Source organism: Bos mutus, chromosome 2 (genome assembly GCF_027580195.1).
Source record: "Bos mutus isolate GX-2022 chromosome 2, NWIPB_WYAK_1.1, whole genome shotgun sequence".
In the NCBI taxonomy this organism is placed as follows: domain Eukaryota; kingdom Metazoa; phylum Chordata; class Mammalia; order Artiodactyla; family Bovidae; genus Bos; species Bos mutus.
This window is the reverse complement of record NC_091618.1, coordinates 25,151,283-25,166,168: the sequence shown is the minus strand read 5'-3', so window position 1 is coordinate 25,166,168 and position 14,886 is coordinate 25,151,283. Positions and strand designations below refer to the sequence as shown.

The following is a 14,886-nucleotide window of genomic DNA, read 5'->3' as shown; positions in this document are numbered from 1 at the left end:
GCAAGGTAAATCTGCTCCCTGCTTTTGGTTCTCTGTGGACGCTGGTGTGTTTCAGTAGGAAATTAATATTTTTGAAATTAAGCACTCACTCCTTCTCCCCTATACATATGCTAATTACATAACATGTAGGTTTCTCTCTGTAATCATTTATATTCATATTCATGAAGAGTGCTTCCTCCCTCTTGCTGTTTGGCTTCCATTGAATCTCATCTGCATTATTCTCAGAAATTGAATTAATTGTGAGCTAGCATGGAAGAAGATAAGTATTCTGAGTATATTAACTAGGAAACATTGATCTATAACTAAAAATTATTTTCTAAAATAATTGTAGGGTGTGTGGGTTTTGTTAAGTTTGTTTTAATGTCAGGGTCTGCTTGCATTCAGAGCATTCACTACATCTACAAAGAAGAGGGTCTTGGCTTTTTACGCTGCTCCTGACTTCAGCTTGCTCTCCAAAGACAGCCAAGGGCAGAGAGGGCCCTTCACATTCTCAGCAGGGGACCTGGCAGAGGGGAAGATGCCAGAATCATAGAGTTCTCAGCATAAATAGTTCCAAGATCTGAATGCATTCTTTCCTAACAATTGAATGAATGGGTTTGTTCTCCCCTTCTTTCTGGTGAGCTAACCTTGTGTTGTGTTGGTCTGTTCAAGAGCATTCTTCAGTGAAGATATTTGGGGTGGAATATAAATGTGCCCCAGTAAACCGCATATGGGAATGTGATGTAGGGTTAGAATTCACAACTGCGGAGAGTTCACAAGGCCTGCTCGTTGAAATACCTAGAGATGTTTACCAAAAGGAAGAGTGTTTCTGTTTGGCTCAGAATAAAAACACTGTTTTATGTGTTTGTGTGAGCATTCACTAAAATGTGTCCTGATGCATGGGACAGCTCCATTAGGATTCTTTCCTAAACATTTTAGATTGCCTGTCTTTATTATTGTTTTCTGTAATGAGGTACAATAAAGCCCAAGCTTTTATCTGTATATTAACTTTTATAACTGAAAATGAGAATAGGTACAAAAATCAAAGGCATTAAGGTAGATCTTCCTGCACTTTAACTTTAAAAATGCTAGGTTCATGTAATCATTTATTTTTTCCCCAAATAATTTAAAAGGCTTCATTTGAGCCTTGATGGTAAATTGAATTACAGATTTATTAAATTTCAATGTGATCTTTAGGATAACACTGGCCACACAATTTATATGCCTTTATTTTTTTATGCCTTTATTTTAAATGTTACCTACATCATGGAAGGATGGTATCTTGATTATCATATAGATTCTTGGGGGCATTTCATTATTTTGGATGATGTAAAAATTTATAAGCATCAGTTAATTATTTTCATTTTTGTCTATTTTGAAAGTCTGATTTTAACATCCTGACTTTTTGCATTGATTATATTTTTATCATAATAAAGGTGTTGACTAGAAGACTTAGAAAATATTTGCAAAGCCTGGAGAAGGTAATGATCATCTGTGATATCCCTCTGTTTCCTGATATTTTATCCTTCCATGAAAATGCAGATTTATCTAAAATTAGGATCATCCTTTATGTAGAGAGTTTGTATTCTGCTTGATATTCTCACTTACAGATACTTTGAAACTATTTTTAAAAAAAGGCAGAGGGTGCAGAAATGTATCTTTTCAAATGGAAATATTCCTGCTATGTTATTAAATAAGAAAGCAGTCTGCAATTTTATCTCCTTTTTGGTGTAAACAACATTATACCATGCTTGATTTATGTCTTTCCAGATTCTTTCTTATTATGACATATGCTCCATTCTTTATCATCTTTTTGCTTATTTGTGTTTTCTGATTGTTCTATGGTGGAGCACTGTTAACTTTTTGGACTTCATCAGTATAGATTGAAATAACAAGAAGCATTCCCATCTAAGAGCCTTTGTGAGCAGCTTTTTCTTGGGTCATTTTCTTAGGATAAATTCCTAGGAGTGCCATCATTGGGTCTAAGTGGTGAATATTTTGTGTATTTTGTACTCTTTGTAGTCTAATTGCATTCTTCTTGAAAGTGAGTTTTAAATGTGTTTTCTACAAAGTAAAACACATTCATTCAGCCATTTCTGCCCTCATGTCTTTGCTTCATCAGGCTTTGTTGCATCATTATTTTTTCCCATCTTCCATAGAGTTCCTATCTCCTTATAAACCACACATAGTTTTTTCTCTTCCCCCACCCCCAAACCCACATTTTTCTGGACAGCATTATCCCAGTGCTGTCCAGTGGTTCCCACTTCTGTGTTCACTGACTCATTGGAAAAGACCGTGATGCTGGGAAAGACTGAAGGCAAAAGGAAAAGAGGGATGCAGAGGATGCTATATGGTTAGATAGCACTGCTGACTCAACGGGCATAAGTTTGGGCAAACTCCGGGAGATAGTGAAGGACAAAGGAGCTTGGTGTGCTGTGGTTCATGGGCTCACAAAGAGTAGGACATGACTTAGCAACTGAACAGGAACACCCTGTCCTAAGCCTCACCGCTCACCTTTGCCATCCCAGAGAACAGTGACTGCTTGTCCCTCTGGCCCCACATACTGTGCCAAACACAATAAAGATCACCTCCTCATTGAGAATCTGCCAAAATCAAAACATCAGATACTATCCTCAGATGAAGATTTTGTGAGTTTTTTGTTTCTATAAATTTAGTAGCTTGAAAAAATTAGTATACAAAGGTGTCCTTGAATTTTCAAGCATTATTTCTTAGAAGCTGTTTCAGTTCAGTTCAGTTCAAACTCACGTCCATCGAGTCGGTGATGCCATCCAGCCATCTCATCCTCTGTCGTCCCCTTCTCCTGCTGCCCCCAATCCCTCCCAGCATCAGGGTCTTTCCCAATGAGTCAACTCTTTGCATGAGGTGGCCAAAGTATTGGAGTTTCAGCTTCAGTATCAGTCCTTCCAATGAACACCCAGGACTGATCTCCTTTAGGATGGACTGGTTGGATCTCCTTGCAGTCCAAGGGACTCTCATGAGTCTTCTCCAACACCACAGTTCAAAAGCATCAATTCTTCGGTGCTCAGCTTTCTTTATAGGCCAACTCTCACATCCATACATGACTACTGGAAATACCATAGCCTTGACTAGACGGACCTTTGTTGGCAAAGTGATGTCTCTGCTTTTCAATATGCTATCTAGGTTGGTCATAACTTTCCTTCCAAGGAGTAAGCGTCTTTTATTTTTTATTTTTTTTTAAATTTCAGGTATACACATGCTCCCCATCCTGAACCCTCCTCCCTCCCCCCTCCCCATACCATCCCCTTAATTTCATGGCTGCAGTCACTATCTGCAGTGATTTTGGAGCCCAGAAAAATAAAATTTGACACTGTTTCCACTATTTCCCCATCCATTTCCCATGAAGTGATGGGACCAGATGCCATGATCTTCGTTTTCTGAATGTTGAGCTTTAAGCCAACTTTTTCACTCTCCTCTTTCACTTTCATCAAGAGGATTTTTAGTTCCTTTTCACTTTCTGCCATAAGGGTGGTGTCATCTGCATATCTGAGGTTATTGATATTTCTCCTGGCAATCTTGATTCCAGCTTGTGCTTCTTCCAGCCCAGCGTTTCTCATGATATATTCTGCATAGAAGTTAAATAAGCAGGGTGACAATATACAGCCTTGACATACTCCTTTTCCTATTTGGAACCAGTCTGTTGTTCCATGTCCTGTTCTAACTGTTGCTTCCTGACCTGCATATAGGTTTCTCAAGAGACAGGTCAGGTGGTCTTGTATTCCCATCTTTTCAAGAATTTTCCACAGTTTGTTGTGATCCACACAGTCAAAGGCTTTGGCATAGTCAATAAAGCAGAAATAGATGTTTTTCTGGAACTCTCTTGCTTTTTTGATGATCCAGCAGAAGCTGTTTAGAAGAAGTTTATTATCAGAAATGTAGAGACCCCAAATGAACGTAGAAAGTTCATTAGAACTGGTTCAAGTATTTTTCTTACAAAAATATATAAATTGCCTTTATACAGCACCACCTTTTATGGCTCCAAACCCAAATATGTGGATAGAAGGAAGGAAGCTCCACAGCAGCAGGCATGTTGGCCAAAATTACTTTCACCTCAAATGCTAGGGCTGTGGACCACAAATAGTCTCATTTCCTGATATACTGAAGAACAGAATTGGTTGATGAAAAATATTCCAACCAGATGTCCAGGAATTTGGTAACTGCAGGTACAAAGGAAAGGAGGGAAGGAAGGCAAATTGTCTTCTATGTATTAAAACAGTGAAAGTGTTAGTCGTGCCCGACTCATTGTGACCCCATGGACTATAGCCTGCCAGATCCTCTGTCCATGGGATTCTCCAGGCAAGAGTACTGGAGTGGGTAGCCATTTCCTTCTCCCGGAGATCTGCCCAACCTAGGGATCAAACCCAGGTCCCCCACACTGGGGGCAGATTCTTTACCATCTGAGCCACCAGAGAAGCCCATTATATAACAGTGTGTTTTTAAAAAAATTATGTGTTATTTTGCCGGTGCCAGCCGGCAAAGTTGATCAGGTCCCAAGAACGTGCACGGCGGGGCTGAGAAAGGAAACTACAGCAAGAGACTACAACAAAGATGGGGTCGAGAGGTTCAGACACGTCTCCACGAAGGGACGCAGTCTGACACCAACTTTATTCAGCATCTTATATTTATACAGAAGAGCGTGAGAAAGACAAGACAGTTGACATTTTTTCTTGGTTGACCTATACACATTACAACAGTCACAAGAAATCTTGAGAGCACAGGAATGGCACCCTGTTATTATTTCTTACACCAGATAACATTTCTCTGTGCATGAGAAGTTTGCACAGAACTCCAGGTGTCTGCAGTAAATAAGCGCCTAATCTCCGGGGTGGTGGGACAGAGAGCTATGTTTGCAAGCAAACCCTCAAGGACTGAGGCAGCTCCCAGAGCTGTGTCCTTCGGACAAAGGACCCTGTTCTCACGGGCAGCTCCCCGTATTATTTCTCTTTGGCGATGGGTCTTCATTGACGCATGTAGGCATTCTGTAGTTGTGACGAGTGGGGCTACTCTCTAGTTGGGATGCCTGGGCTTTTCATCGTGGTCACTTGTCTTGTTGCAGAGCCCTAGGGCTTGGGCTTCAGTCCTTGTGGCATATGAGCTTAGTTGTCCTGCAGCATGTGGGATCTTCCCAGACCGGGGATCAAACCCACGTCCCCTGCAATGGCAGGTGGATTCTCAGCCACTGAACCACCAAGGGAAGTCCTAACCCTAACAGTGGGTTTTAAGTAGTGTGGATAGTCCATTGAGAGAAAGGCATTACATTCTCCGGATCTCTGTAGCTGAATATCTGTGACATGTTAGGCACTGTGCTGGGGGCTTTGAGGAATAAGGTCAAGTTGCAGGAGAACTTCCTCCTTGCCAATCAGTGTTACAATCAACCCAGGAGAAAGGCATGTGAACGGAGAACTACAGCAAAGGCAATTTAAGAGAGGGGCTTTTTGAGTGCTGTTAAGCAAATGCCTTTACATTCAGTTCAGGGACAGGCTATTTCCAACTGTGGAGGCAGAGGAAGATATTCTGCAAAGGAAGTAGCTTTTGAGCTGAGCCTTAGATTAGCTGATAATATCTTGAGAGATAAAGATGGCTAAAAATGTACATGAAAGGGATGCAAAATTCTGATAAAATTGTGCCAGGCATTTTGGGAAAAGCAAGTAGACCTATCTGACTGGTGTGGAAAGTTCAAGCGGAAAAGGAATGAGAGAAAACTCTGATATGATAGGTTAATTAAACCCATATCATGCAGGACTCAGACTCTCAATTGAGAGGCTGGTATTTCTCAGAGTTGTTTCTGTTTTGACTCACTACATGAGCATTATGTTGGGATGTAAAAATGCAGACTCCTGGGCCATGCTGCAAGTCAGAATCAGAAGGCAGGCCTCTGAAATCTGCATCTTAAAAATTATCTGAAATTTTGATTTAGTGATTCCAGTGCACACTAAATTCCAGGGCTTCCCTTGTGGCTCAGCTGGTAAAGAATCCGTCTGCAGTGTGGGAGACCTGGGTTCGATCCCTGGGTTGGGAAGATACCCTGGAGAAGGGAATGGCTACCCACTCCAGTACTCTGGCCTGGAGAATTTCATGGACTGTATAGTCCATGGGGTCACAAAAAGTTGGACACAACTGAGTGACTTTCACTTTCACTTTTCCAGTGCACACTAACACTAAAACTGGTGAACATTTGCATTGAAACGGCAACCAGGAAGGCAGTCAGTGAATGCTGTGGGCAGGTGAATGGCCAGCAGGCAGGGAAACTCAGCAGTGACAGCAGGTGCAGGAGTTTGTGAATCACGGAGGAGGGAAGTCTGTGGAAGTGACTGGTGGCCAGAGATAGTGATAGAGAGGAGCAGTCATTAGGACTCATGGAGGTGGCACCAACAGAAATATGTATAATAAATGAATTTCCCTGAACACCTCCAGGGTCAGTCTGAACCTCTACCCCTCTGCAAAGTTGTGTTTAACCCCCACCGCTAACAGAAATGCTCATGAAAAAAAAATGCCTGGACTTTCCTGAGGGCATCTCACGTGTGCTCATGAACCCATCTGAATCCCGAGCGCCACGTTGTCCTGCTGGATGGATGTCATGATGTGAAGACTGCTCTGCTGGGTCCCTTGCTCTCTGCCCAGGCTGTGACCCATGAGCACCTTGAACTTGCTTACTGCCCTCCAGGCCCAGTAGCTTTCTGATACTGTCCCATCAGCCAGTCTGGGAGATGCCGTGGTCGCTGTGAGTTCTGTGGTCCCTGCCCCATCAGCATCCTTTCCTGCTGATTTGCGTGTCACCAGCATCTCTTTGGCTGCCTCACCAGGCCAAGCAGATACAGTGGATGATCTGGATGCTCCACTTTTGTCCTGCCAGATGGTATCGTAAAGTACCCACATGGGGCACTGTGGCCTGGAGGGACGAGGAAGACTGGATTCTTCTCTTTGGATAGCCCTCTGCCAGAAGGATCTCCAAGCAGCCTTCTTTAGCTCTGTGTTTTGTAGATGGAGGCAAAATGCTCTTTCATCCTCTCTAACTTCTTCAGGGCTCAGACATCAGTTCAGTGGGGCTGCCAGGACACACCCTGAGAGGCAGAACCTCCTATCCCCACGGAGAGAGTAGAGGCTTGTGTTGGGGTATTGAGTTCATTGTGCCTGGCCCTCCTCCCCCCCTCAAAATGTATGTTCCTCTAAAACACGAGGCACCCTCTGTTCCCAGCAGGTGATGCTTTGGCAGGCCAGCTGCACCCTCCCCTCCATCACCGTATCTGACCAGTCCCCTGTGGAGGATACCATGAGATCACCTGAGATCCCCACTTCACATGGGGATTGAAAGGCAAATTGTGTTTGGAAGAAAAGAGACAAAAATTATTTCACTTAATTTTTTTAACAGAGGCAGTCTGCGCTAAGTTGCTTCAGTTGTATCTGACTCTTTGTGACCCTATGGTCTGCAGTCCGCCAGGCTCCTCTGTCCATGGGATTTTCCAGGCAAGAATACTGGAGTGGGTTGCCATACCCTCCTCTAGGGGTCTTCCCCACCCAGAGATCAAACCCGCATCTCTCATGTCTCCTGTATGGGCAGGCGGGTTCTTTACTGCTAGCACCATCTAGGAAACCCAGAGGCGGTATATTTATATAATTCAAAAGGTACACAGGAGTATCCTGTGAAATGTCTTCCCACCTCCATCCCCTGCCCTTCAAGTGAACCTATTTGTGTTTAAAGTAAAAATGTACCGTATAATCTTCCAGCTTTTTAAAAATGGAAAATGGTAACGTGCTGTACACACCGTTCTATACCATGCTTTTTACAATTCCATATGAGAGCTTCCTCATTCTTTCTACAGCTGCAAAGTATTTGTTTGTAGGGTTATATTTAACTGCTCCCTACAGGTAGAACTTGGCATTTTCCCAGGCTTTTGCTGTCACAGATGATGCTACGATGGACAATTTGTAAAGAGCTCATTACAGACACAGGCAGGTGTGTATCTCCACGGTCAAGTCACACATCACTAGGTTCCTCCTCGTAAGTGTTGCGCCACTTGGCATTCATACAGTTAAGAGACAGGAGTCCCTTTACCCCCACTTGCTGTTTCATCAACAGAATGCTGTCAGACTTCTAGATTTTTGTTAATGCTGACAGGTGAGGGGTACCTTATCAGCAGTTTGGCGGGGAGGGGAGAGAGCTGGGTTGGGAACCTCTGGATGGCCAGAGCACTGCTTCACACATGGCACACGCAACGCTGTTAATGAGTAAAAACAAAAGCACCCACCAGCTTTCTTAGTTTTGTCTAAAATGTCATTTTTAATTTCATGTGTTAAATGAACAGTAAAGTTGATTTTGCCTTGGGTGTATAGTTCTCTGGGTATTTTAAAAAAATATTTATTTGTTTGGCTACGCCTGGTCTTTGTTGTGGCATGTAGGATCTAGCTCCCTGACCAGGCTCCCCCCGCACTGGGAGCACGGAGTCTTAGCCACTGGATGACCAGGAAGTCCCAGTTCTCTGGATTTGAATACCAGGATTGATTTGAGTAACTGCCACCATAACACGGGACAGCTCTGTCACCCCAGAGTCCCCCATGCTCTCCCTTTGCAGCTGCACCCTCCCTCCCCCAGACCCTGGCAACCATGGATCTGTTCCCCAGTCCTGTAGTTCTGTCCTTCAGAGAATGTCATAAAAATAGAAGCATACAGTATGTTACCCTTGGAGACTGCTTTTTCCATTCAGCGTGATTTCCTGGAGATTTCATCCAAGCTGTTGCCTGCATTAGTATTTTGTTGCTTTTTATTGCCAAGAAATAGTCCATTGTATGAACACAGCACAGTTTGTTTACCCCTTGAGTGACATGGAGGTTGTTCCCAGTTTGGGGACATTATTAACAGAACGGCTGTAAACATTTGCATACTGGTTTTTGTGTGAATGTAAATTTTAATTTCTCCTCAGCTTAGTTTGATTTCCACTTATTGTGAGTAAGTTTAGGTATATTTTCATATGTTTATAAGGCATTCATAGTTCCTTTTCTATAAAGTGTTCATTTCCTTGACTTATTTTTCTTTTGGGGTGTTGATGACTTTTAGACAAGTTGGTTAGGGGAGTTGACAGGCATCTGAATGAAAATAGCTGTTAGTTTTAAAAGGTAGGACCAAAGTTTGAGAGAAAAATGTCTGAAAACAAAAGATTTTAGAGTTACTCTGGTAGAGAATGGAGAGATGGGGCCATGGATCTATACAAGCTCTAAATGGAGGGGAAAAAAGACAGCCTGAAGACAGAATCTGTGGAAACACCCTGTTTAGGATCTGAAGGAGGAAACTAAGCAAGAGACCTCTTGGAGGTCAGAGGAAAGCCATGATGGTGCAGGGTAGCATTAACAAAAGCTGAATATTGAAGGTCTACTAAGTAAAGGGTGTAAACCCACAGGGCCCAGTGTTCAGAAAAACAAAGAACATCTCTTTCCCAGAATCCCAAGCAAAACCCCCCAGTTTTGTCTGATTGGACTGGCGCAGGTCACATGACCATCCCTGGACCAATCAGGATAACCAGGAGATACAGCACCCTGATTGTTCTACGGGGTCACGGTGCTCCAACTCCCATATTTTCCAGAACTTCATGGATTCCCAGTGAGAGGTATGAGGCTGCTGGGTCAAAGACAGATGCTGAGGAAACAGCCAGCAAATGTCTAGTAAGTGGGCTTTGAGAATTGTGTATCAACAAAGTTTAGTTTAGTCAGCAGTTGTATTTCAAGGCGAAGAAGTCGAGGCAACAGGTGGAGAAAAACTCAATTCGAGTTTGCCTCAAGTTTTGGTAACCAAGAAGTTTAAATGAAGGACTGCTTCTCCCCGCCGCCTGCCCAAATAAGACAACACCCATGCATAACCACAGCACAGGGGACGGTCATGGGGACCGTGATCATGGAGACCACACAGCCTGAGGGGTCATTGAGGAGAAGGATGGCAGAAGTAACAGCAGGTGAAGCCCAGGGGTCACATGGAGGACATGCAGAGTACAAGGCTTCCTCTGAGAAGGTCAGTGGCCTCCCAATCTCCATACTCTTGCCCTTCTTGTATTCATTCTCCCCACTGCAGTCATAAAATCTTGTCATGTTGGTACCCAGAGAGAGCTATGTCAGCGGCCTCATGTTGTTCCCTCGATGTAAGTTTTATGGAGTGGATTGGATTTTAGGACCCTGTGGACTTCTGCCTGTGTTTACCCTTTACTCTTCAGTGCCCTAAAACCATCACAATCCACAAGCTGACCACTTTTCCTCTTCAACAATGGCAATCCTCTGTCTCTTCTCTAGACTGCAAGCTCCCCATAGTCATGGATTGTGATGGTTTAGCTCAGACTGGGTCCTCTAGCAATGTGGCATACAGCAGGGCTCACACATGTGGACACTGGAAGGATGGATGGGTACCCTCTAATCTGAAAAATGCTCTAGCCTCAGTGTTTACTTCTAAGGTCTGATTCTCGCTCATTGTTTACCCGAATCAGGTGTCATTTTATTAGAAACTAAACAAGAGCAATAATGAATGAAGAATTAGGGGGGGAAAGAAAAGACCAACTCTTTAGAATTCTATTTTATATTTATGGGGGAAAAAAGAGTGGGAGGGCAACATGCCAAAATATAGACACAGTTGACAGTAGGTAGTGGAAATAAGGATCTGTTTTTCCTTATACTTTTTGGTGCTTCCCAGATTTTCTACAATGCATATGTTTTACTTTTTGTTGTTTTCCAGATTTTCCAATGCATTGAAGAAAGTGTTTCAATTTTTCAATTATAAAATTTCAAAATAACCCACATGAAACTGTAACAAAACCATAGCAAGCTCCTCATTCTCTGACTTAAATGTATTAATCAGTTGGTTATGTTGAGACTTCACCTAATGAATTTTGCTGTGAAAACACTAAAGGAAGAAGAAAATGGAGGACATTAAGGAGTTAAAAATATTTTAAACATGCCTTTAAGGAAGGAGGCAAAGGAGGGAAGGGGAGAAAGAGAAAAAATAGGGAAAGGAGGAGAGAGGGACATGGGGACAAAGAAGGAAAACCACAGTCTGAAGTGTCCTGAAGAAGGACTGATTAAGCTTCGCGCATGCACCCAGTGAGACATGTACACTATCTGAAGTTCTGTCTCTGAAGACAGTGGTAGTGCCCAGATGGGCACGATGGAGCGTCCATACCGCCACATCTAAAATATCTTCCCTGCTGCTGCTAAGTCACTTCAGTCGTGTCCGACTCTGTGTGACCCCATAGACGGCAGCCCACCAGGCTCCCCCGTCCCTGGGATTCTCCAGGCAAGAACACTGGAGTGGGTTGCCATTTCCTTCTCCAATGCATGAAAGCGAAAAGTGAAAGTGAAATCGCTCAGTCATGTCTGACCCTCAGCGACCCCATGGACTGCAGCCTACCAGGCTCCTCCATCCATGGGATTTTCCAGGCAGGAGTACTGGAGTGGGGTGCCATTGCCTTCTCCCAAAATATCTTCCCAGACCACCCCAAATAAACGCACTCTGTAAGTAATGATGATGCTCTTGCTTTTAACATGGCTCCTGCAGAAGGTGACTTTCTCCTCCACCCTCTGCCTGCCAAGAAAGGATGACACCATCTTTGTGAAGATCATGACCATCCTTGTGACTTAAGGTGTGGGTGTGCTAGTTGCTCAGGGGTGTCCAACTCTTTGCGACCCCTGTGGACTGTAGCCCGTCAGGCCCCTCTGTCCATAGAATTCTCCAGGCAAGAACACTGGAGTGAGTTGCCATTCACTTCTCCAGGGGATCTTCCCAACCCAGGGATCGAAGCCACGTCTCCTGCACTGCAGGCAGATTCTCTACCATCTGAACCACCAGGGAAGCCCTGTGACATAATATTAAATAAAAAAATAATAGATTGAAGGGAATTCCCTGGTGGTCCAGTGGTTAGGACTCAGTGCTTTCACTGCAGTTGCCTGGGTTCAGTCCCTGGTTGGGGAACTGAGATCCTGCAAACCACATAGTATATGGCCAAAAAGCAAATTTTTTTAAAGTATAGGATGAAAAAAAAGATAGATTGAAGAAAGTGTGGTTATAGCCATGCATTGAGAAAATAAACATAAAATTTATTCCAAAAGATGGAAAAACTGAAAGACATACCATGAATAGCAATACAATGATGAATAGCATGACTGTGTTTTTCCTACTTTTAAAATGTTTACAACCATACATTTTAAAAAATATATGTATTATAAGGGACTTCCCTGGTGGCTCAGTGGTTAAGACTTCACCTTCCAGTGCCAGGGGTGTGGGTTTGATCCCTTGGTCAGAGAGGTAAGATCCCATATGCCTCTAGGTCAAAAAACCAAAACATAAAATAGAAACAATATTGTAGCACATTTAGGAAAGACTTTAAAAAAATGGTCCACATCAAAACAAAAAAAAAATCTTAAATAGTATTATAAAATAAAGCAATGTAAAAATTGTGTTTTAAACATCTAATCAGTTTTACTTGACTTGAAATTAATACAGGAAGAACTCTCACCATTCTTTGCTCTCCTTCCCGCAGGATGTGCTGGGCGGCATCCTGATCACCGCCATCCTCATTGTCCTCACTTACCCTGCCTGGACCCTGATCGATCGCCTGGACTCGGCCAGCCCTCTCTTACCTGTGTGTGTTCTAGTGGTGCCATTCTTCCTGTGCTACAACTACCCCGTGTCTGATTACTACAGCCCAACCAGAGCGGACACCACGACCATCATGGCTGCTGGAGCTGGGGTGACCATAGGGTTCTGGATCAACCATTTTTTCCAGCTCGTGTCTGAGCCCATGGAATCTCTCCCTGTTATTCAGAACATCCCACCGCTCACCACCGACCTGTTAGTTTTGGGTCTGGCCAAATTCACTGTGGGAATTGTGCTGATCCTCCTGGTCCGTCAGCTTGTACAGAAGCTCTCGCTGCAAGTGTTGTACTCCTGGTTCAAGGTGGTCACTAGAAACAAGGAGGCCAGGCGGAGACTGGAGATCGAAGTGCCTTACAAGTTTGTTACCTACACGTCTGTTGGCATCTGTGCTATCACCTTCGTGCCAATGCTCCACAGGTTTCTGGGATTACTCTGAGCCTCAAACAGTCACTGGACAAGACATCAAAAAGTTGAGTGGGGAAGTCTTGATGACACATTTTTCTTTAAAAACAATTTCCTTAAGTCACATGTCTATTTTGCTAATATCTAAGATAAATGTTGCTGCTGTATGGTGGGGAAAGTTGTCTCGTAGGAACCACTTGCCTGTAAGGGTCATGTCACGGATGAAGGCAGGCTAAACCCACAGTTAACCTCTTTCGGGGTCCCCCACCCTGTTACATGGACTTTGGGCCAGCCATGGGCTGGCAGGAATTGCAGCCTGGCTTAGGAGTGGCCACAAACACCCTGGGTTCTGAAGAGCATGACCCAGAAAGCTGGACAACGGGTTTTCTTTTCAATTATGACCCTGCCCATCGCTCAGTCTCAGTGCTGGTCCGAGAGAAAAGATGATGTTCCTTGGACAGGGTGACTTTCTGTCGTTATGATCACATGAGACCATGCCAGCTCACAGGGAAAGAGTGCTGTAAACCTCCCCGGGAAGCGTGAAAGGCGAGGCAAAGCCCTGAGGTCCTAGGCAAGAACCTGCTTTCCCTGTGTGTCCTGGTCTCTGTCAGGTGCACATTGGACAGGAGGGGATCTGCTCCTCCTTGCCTGTACACTTTGCAGGATTTGGATACCATTTATTTCTATCCTCTTCTGAACCATGAACCCAACTGGCTGCTCCCAACTCACTTCATCTGGGTTCCTCTGGGTATGCGGCTCTCTCCTGCATCAGAGTGACTTGGGACAAGCCCTCTGCCCTTCTTCATCTTTTTTTTGCTTTTTACAAACTGGGAAGGCACTGTCGTGGGCCTGTTAAAGTGGATCAGTAGAAGAACAGGTGAATGTAATCCTTCTTGGGGCCCTAGACCTCCGTCCTGGCCACTGTTTCTTCATTACTTTTTCTAAATCCATTTTCTCATCTGCTAAATAGAATCAGGGGCTCCCTTTCCATCTCCCACCCCCACCTCTTGTCTCTTGGCAATTTTAAGGGTAATTAATGTCAGAACAATGTCAGCCTCTCTTTGGAACAAGCCAACCCAACCCAGCATCCTTTAGACCCCAGGCAAGTCCTTATTAGACTTAGGAAGGTGATCATTATGCAAACACCTTCCTGCAGGGGCTCCTCTAGGAGGAGGAACAAGAATGAAGAGGCAACAGCTGAACAGCTGTCAACGGTGTTCTTAAAAGCGAGTGTCAATGGGCAGTTAACAAAGTGTCTTGTGGTGGAGCTCCTGAGCTGCTGAAGCCAATGCTTTATAACCTCCTGCGTCCTCACCACTCACATACTTTGAGGGGAAATCTGCCTGTCTGGACAGTTAGGTTCTTACCTCCGCATCCAGTGTGAAAACTGAACACCCGTTTGTCCTGATTTCAAAGACGCACCCTGGCCTTTTGGTTGCGATCATCTCTGATGTTTGCCTTCATGCTTCTGACATTTTTCATAGTTAGAAGGCAGGGGTCAAAATGACTTGCTGTTTGTGTTTTTACATCATCCTCTGACCAAGATCTGTGGCACTCTGGTAGGGGGATGCCCCAGGTCACGGGCACCCCCACCCGAGACCACCCCACACTGCAGTGCACGCGGCACTCTCTGTACCCCCGTCCCCGTGGGCTGCCAGACCTGAGATCATAGCCCTGGGTAATATTTACACAGAATGATTTTAGTTGATTTCTCTGAAGCTAATGGGCAAAAGGATCAGCTTTTTCCACTTGTATCCTTTGAGAAGGGTGCTACTTGTTGTCATAGCGGTGGGTGTGAACGATTCATTTGTGTGTGTATATAAATTTTACTGCCATCTCTT

General features: G+C 44.1%; 1 protein-coding gene across 2 annotated transcripts in view; it reads left to right on the top strand.

Annotated features, from left to right (window-relative positions):
* SGPP2 (sphingosine-1-phosphate phosphatase 2) overlaps positions 1-14,594 on the top strand; it is a 145,391-nt gene extending 130,797 nt beyond the window's left edge. For both annotated transcript variants that reach the window (XM_070385981.1, XM_005887476.3), the window contains one exon: positions 12,528-14,594. In XM_070385981.1, coding sequence (XP_070242082.1) covers positions 12,528-13,079 — 552 coding nt within the window. In that variant the 3' untranslated portion in view covers positions 13,080-14,594. The remainder of the gene's footprint in view (positions 1-12,527) is intronic.
* Positions 14,595-14,886: the final 292 nt, after the last annotated feature.